Source organism: Chenopodium quinoa, unplaced genomic scaffold, assembly GCF_001683475.1.
Source record: "Chenopodium quinoa cultivar QQ74 unplaced genomic scaffold, ASM168347v1, whole genome shotgun sequence".
Taxonomy (NCBI): domain Eukaryota; kingdom Viridiplantae; phylum Streptophyta; class Magnoliopsida; order Caryophyllales; family Amaranthaceae; genus Chenopodium; species Chenopodium quinoa.
Genome location: NW_018743977.1, coordinates 2,629,243 through 2,635,242, shown reverse-complemented (window position 1 = coordinate 2,635,242; position 6,000 = coordinate 2,629,243). Strand labels below are relative to the sequence as shown.

Here is a 6,000-nt window from a genome sequence, read left to right as displayed (position 1 = left end):
AAGAGAGAGTGAGGACCATTAACAAATAAAAGTATATTATTAAACTATAAGAGTTTCCAAAAGAGAAAACATAGCTTTAAAAAAAATCAGACGAAAATAACAAATGTAACTTAAAAAAAGGAAGGGGGTAATATCTTTAAAAATTATACACAGCCAAAGATTATTTAAATTTTATCGATATATAGTTTATAGATGTTGGGACGAATCATAAAACTCCATTCGACTTAGGTTTTTTAATTTCTTAAGTACATAATAAATCACAAAATAAAGTTAAAGAAGTTTATGTGAATAGTAGCAAAAGTCAAAACATGACCACCAAAATGGCCATGAAACATAGTGAAGTATAAACCGATAAAAAATTCAAAATGCTGCATGTATTGAGAAGCTGAAAAAGATTTGTATAGTCAGTTGAAAGTTACAACATCGCCTAATAAATTCTTATCTCACCCCAACACTTTCTCAAACATCATTATTTTTTCTCAAATCATCAACGAAAAAGCAAAGGACATCATCACACACACTACATAATCTCATTTTAAATGACATTATTTCTCTTCACAATAGAAAACGATCTAATAATTGAAAACATAATAAATATTAAAGATTCATCACTCATTAGACTTGGATAATTTAGTGTAGTTCAAGCATAAACTTGAGGATTGGCAACAAGATGCTCTTCAACAGCCTTGAAAATCTTCTGAATTCCTTCTTTGGCCTTCTCAAGATCCTCATCCTTCATCACATTCTCTCCCTTCATGTGGTAGTGTGCCACCATCTTGCATCTGGTTCCGGCTTCGGATACCTCGTACTTGTCTTCGTACACAGCGTACTCCACTGTATCAGGGAACACATCTCCTTCAATGCAAGTGTACTTTAAGTAGAAGTTGCCGGAATCAATCTCGTCCACTCTATTTTTCACATATTTGAATGGAGCCTCTGCAAAAATAATCAGTAGAATATTAATGATTAAATTTATGCATTGAGATTTGAGAAACCTAAAAGTCAAACTATGTATATTGTAAACAAGGTCAAACTATTTATGTAGTAATATATGGTAAGGTGCTCTACTAGTTATATTTAGTTGATGTTACGAGTTCGAACACAAGAAAATTGCATACTTTGTATTTTTTTTTAAATGCATTATGAATTCACGATACATTTATCGAGATGTCACTTTGACCATTAGTTTATTTAATTGCTTTTTAGTAGAGATTGTAACAAAATTAAATAATGAAAATAGATATTGTTATTATTTTAATGATATACCGTATTTTTAAGTTTTTATAGTGGTGAATTGCAAAAAACATACTGTATTATCTTTAGTAAACTTAAAAGTATAGTGTTACCAAAGAGAATTTCTTAATGCAAAAGTTAAAGTGATATGTAAATAATAATAAAAAATTAAATCAAACATGATACATGAATAGTGCAAAAGTTAAATTGATACATTTAAAAATACAGAGGATGTAATATTTAGTCGTTAAAAAACTAACCATCGGGGAAATTGATCTTCTTGATGCATCCAACAGTGGTGGAGTCACCTTCAACAAACTCGACAGATTTAGCGAACTGAGGGAAAGTCTTAGGAATGAAGTTGTGGTTGTCAATGGCAAGAGCTTGGAACAATCGGGACGCGGCGACTGGACTGGTGATGTCGGCCAATGTGCATGTGATAACACCCATGATTATTATTGTGTTGTTTTCCTAAGGAATAAAATGGAGAGGATATTATAAAGAAGAAGCTAAGACTGAAGAATTTAGATTACTAGTAAGAGTAGCTAGTGAATGAGATGAAAAGAGAATTGGATGTGCAAATAATGAGAAAATATACTGGTATTTATAATGGTAGAGACTAGAGGGACTAGGTAACAACTTGGCAAGGAGCCAAGAACAATGAAGCCGCCGGCCTCTTTCCATGGTTTTTATTAGTATTGTTTGGTGAATTTGCCTTTATTCTAGGGTTAAGGATATATATAATCCAATATGTAATTACGGAGAGAAATATTTCTTAAAGTGGTATTTTAATTTAAAGATGTATGATAAAATGACATGTCAATTGTTGAAATTAATTTTTATTCACTTATTAAATTATTTCTACTCTTATAGCTTCTTATACAAAATATGTAGCTTTTGGAGCTTTATGTATATATCATTTTTAATTTTTTTGTGTTGCTTAGTGAATATGTAAAACACCATGTTTGTAATCTTATCTAATCACTCAATTAATTATTCTTACTTATATTGTTTGTCATATAATTAACATCGATACATAATTATTTATCTTTTTCAACATTGTGATTTATCATCAAAATAATATATCCACTAAGGGGCACTGACTAGTACTACCTATATTCTATAAACTAACGTTAATCATAAAAGATTGTTAATTTAAAAAGTACATGTTTTGACACGATTTTAATAGACTTAAAGAGAAGTATAGTCTAATTAATTTCTTAAACAAAAAAGAAAGTAATACTTTCTAGGGAAAAAGGAAGTGTATGCTTTTGCATTATTAAAGACAAGTCGGTAAAAGACGGTGAAGGCGGCCTGGCTGGTGAGGCAAGAGTAGGTGAAAGAATGAGAGTAGGTGAATTGAAACGAGTGTGTCTCAATAGAATTTAACGCAAAGGAGATGATTATGCAATGTACATTGATCATAAAATTCTCTACTCAACGAATTATAGTAAGCTTTCAACTTTGAAACCTAGATTTTTAGATGATGATAAAGTTCCACCATTTTCCCACCCGATTTCGGGGTTAATTAGAAACTTACTTCTAACCTACATTGAATATAGCTTGACATTACTGAGATTTATACCGGAAGGAGATTGATTGGGAGTTTCGTATCATTTTATTTGTCCCATTTAATTATTAAAAGTATAAAATTCTATGTTAGTCATCCTTAAAAGGACTATCATAATATTAATTTTTTATTGGCTGATTTTTATTTATTTTTTATGTCATAATTAATTATTGACTGATTGATACCATGTTAGAGAACCAACTCAACCAAAAGCTGATGGTTGAGGCACAAGATTATGTCTTCTCATACCCAGCGCTTAATATTCCAGTCACAGGTGGGGGGTGGATGAGATTCGAATCCGTGACCTCTGTGTCACGTTGACTCCGATACCATGTTATAGGACCAACTTAACCAAAAGCATAAGCTGATGGTTGAGGCCCATGATTATATTTTATACTCTATCAAAAAGTATAGTGGTGAAATATGACTAGACTTCCAACGTACTTGTATATACTTTACCATATTATAGGCTCAACATGCTATATACTACGTATCAAACTATTTTTTTAACTCAAAAGGTGCATTGGTAGTTACAAGCATCTGCTAATATACAATAAAATAAAAATCATACGTAATACTCCAATTCAATCATTCCACCAACTACATTTTTATGCATGATAATTTATTGCTTGTTTATCAATGTGATCAGTCGTAGGTAATAGACTAATACGAGTAGTGAATAATTGAATACAAAAGAGTACGAGACCATAATTTTTGGTGGTGAAAATAATGAAAATGTAAATATTAGTGTGTTCATGTCATAAAAGGAAGTGTTATAAATTAAATTGAGACAGACATATGAGAAAATTGTGCAACTAACTTGAAACAAGGTAAAAACAATCCTAATTATTGAAGATGCATGAATTCTGAAAATATGATGTTCTTGTGACCTACAATATCCATCCAGAATGCCATCTTTGCAGTGAACAATAATTAGTGTCGTTTGTACTGCCCCAACCCATTTATTATTATGCTGTAATTAACTCCTTGAAGAGGGGATGGGTGAGTATTCCAGATCGAGAAAAAAGGGGAATTTCATTCTATCTTTTGGGGGTGGCGATGAAGAAGTAGTCGTCATTGTCGCCGACCATGGTTATATTTCACAGTTCTTAGTTATGTCTGGTTGTGATACCATGATAAATATTCATGTAGCAAAACTAAGCCCACGTTGGAGGGGTATATCCATATATATATCATTATATCACATACAAATAAAGCTTGCAAGGTTCTATTTTAAAATCATTAATTTGGTAATAGGTAGAAATGCAGAATGACTTTCTAAACTTAGTTATATATTACCTCTTGTGTCCCTTATTGTTTGCAACATTATGCCCAAAACTCTCACAAAAAGTGAGTTTATGTTACAAACAAAAAGGGACTGAGAGAGTATAGTCATCCTAGACTTGTCCTTTTTCTTTAATGTAAACCAACTTAATTAGAGTTTTCCATAAAAAGTACTCCGTATTACTTAACACGCACCCCTTCTCATTTGCATGCAATTCACAAACATCCTTGTGGAGCTCTCTACTAGATTTCCAATATGAGGTCAAATGACTTTCAATCCTCCATTGTGCAAGATGGCAATTGGCTTCATTATCAACCCTTCTTGAAGGGTACTTGAGCTTTAAGAGCCATTTAATTTGTTGTACGATACTTAATTATTATTGCATTGTAAATAAAGTAGGTGTGCATGATATATATAATATATCGGCAGGGGATAGAAAGAAAAAAAAAAAAAAAAACACTTAAATAAAATTAGTAAACTCTGTCAATTAAAAGAGTGTTGCATTTTCTTATGAAATAAACAATAATGAGAGCAAACACCTTGAAAATTGGACATATACCATATTACCATTCATAACTCTTCTTTAGCTTTTTGTTTATTAATCACATACAAAATTTCACTCACATGAAACTTAACATCTCATACAACTTCACAATTCACATCTCAAATTAAACCACACCCCAAAAAAGGAGGCAAATTTCCACACACATTACATAATCTCATTTTTCGTCACTCATTACACTTAATAAAGGATTTTTTTTTTTCTTTTTTTTTTTTTTTGACACAAACACTTAATAAAGTTGTACAGTAGTAGTTCAAGCATAAACTTGAGGGTTGGCAATGAGGTGCTCTTCAACAGCCTTAAACACCTTGTGAATTCCTTCTTTGGCCTTTTGAAGATCTTCTTCCTTCATCACACTGTCTCCCTTCATGTGATAGTGTGCTACCATCTTGCACCGGGTTCCGGCTTCAGACACCTCGTACTTGTCTTCATACACAGCGTACTCCACAGTATCAGGAAACGCATCTCCTTCAATGCAAGTGTACTTTAGGTAGAAGTTGTTGGAATCAATCTCGTCCACTCTGTTTTTCACATATTTGAATGGAGCCTCTGCAAAAATGATCAACATGATTTATATTATTATTAAGAATAAGATAACTATAAATTAGAATCATGTGTATTTAGTATTATAAATTTCATAATCCTTCAATAATAACATATTAACATATAACTGATTAACTGTAGTATATACGTATGTAAAAGTTGTACTAATTAAGCTGTTAAATTAAGTATTGTATATTGTTAGTTATAAAAGTTTCTAAACGATGGCATACAGACCATTTAGAAACTTTTATAATTTTAGCTTTACATTATTAATGGTTGAATTTATGTATAATCACACGTAAAAGTTATGATAGATTAAAAAAAAAACAAAACGGAGGGAATTGATGTAGATGTGTACGTAGTTGTAAGAAAACTAACCATCGGGGAAATTGATCTGCTTGATGCATCCAACAGTGGTGGAATCGCCTTCAACAAACTCAACAGATTTAGCAAATTGAGGCAAAGCCTTAGGAACAAAGTTATGGTTGTCAAGGGCTAGAGCTTGGAACAACCGGGAGGCGGCGACTGGGCTGGTGATGTCGGCCAATGTGCATGTGAAAACACCCATGATTAAGTAACAAAGTTAAGGCAAGATATTAAAAAGAAAGAAGAGATTAGTTTAGTAAGAAGATTTGCTAATTAGTTGATAATGAGATAATTGGATATGCAAATAATGAGGATTTGATTGGGTATTTATAAGGGTTGTGGCTGTTGAGCAAAAGCAAACTTGGTAAGGACAAAGAAGCTACATCAGCTCATTCCAAGTCCTTTTTTGTAAGTAACTTTCGGAGCAGCCCTTGCTGAAAA

The 6,000-nt window shown here is 32.0% G+C and overlaps 2 protein-coding genes across 2 annotated transcripts; both read right to left on the bottom strand.

Annotated features, from left to right (window-relative positions):
- Nucleotides 1-344: 344 nt before the first annotated feature.
- On the bottom strand, nucleotides 345-1,828 carry LOC110689781 (pathogenesis-related protein STH-21-like). The gene is made up of 2 exons (XM_021866586.1): nucleotides 1,494-1,828; nucleotides 345-936 (listed from the first exon to the last, which is right to left on the bottom strand). Exons 1-2 carry the CDS (start codon nucleotides 1,681-1,683, stop codon nucleotides 641-643), a joined length of 486 nt encoding a protein of 161 aa, XP_021722278.1. The 5' UTR covers nucleotides 1,684-1,828; the 3' UTR covers nucleotides 345-640.
- A 2,807-nt stretch (nucleotides 1,829-4,635) lies between these two features.
- LOC110689780 (pathogenesis-related protein STH-21-like) lies at nucleotides 4,636-5,860 on the bottom strand. Its single transcript, XM_021866584.1, has 2 exons — nucleotides 5,572-5,860; nucleotides 4,636-5,199 (listed from the first exon to the last, which is right to left on the bottom strand). Exons 1-2 carry the CDS (start codon nucleotides 5,759-5,761, stop codon nucleotides 4,904-4,906), a joined length of 486 nt encoding a protein of 161 aa, XP_021722276.1. The 5' UTR covers nucleotides 5,762-5,860; the 3' UTR covers nucleotides 4,636-4,903.
- Between the last annotated feature and the right edge of the window lie 140 nt (nucleotides 5,861-6,000).

Bases quoted from the DNA above. Each gene is read 5' to 3' on its own strand.
- LOC110689781 (XM_021866586.1), bottom strand. From the start codon at position 1,683: ATGGGTGTTATCACATGCACATTGGCCGACATCACCAGTCCAGTCGCC. The intron at 937-1,493 runs GTTAGTTTTTTA...TTATTTTTGCAG, and splicing joins GAAGATCAATTTCCCCGATG to AGGCTCCATTCAAATATGTG.
- LOC110689780 (XM_021866584.1), bottom strand. From the start codon at position 5,761: ATGGGTGTTTTCACATGCACATTGGCCGACATCACCAGCCCAGTCGCC. The intron at 5,200-5,571 runs GTTAGTTTTCTT...TCATTTTTGCAG, and splicing joins GCAGATCAATTTCCCCGATG to AGGCTCCATTCAAATATGTG.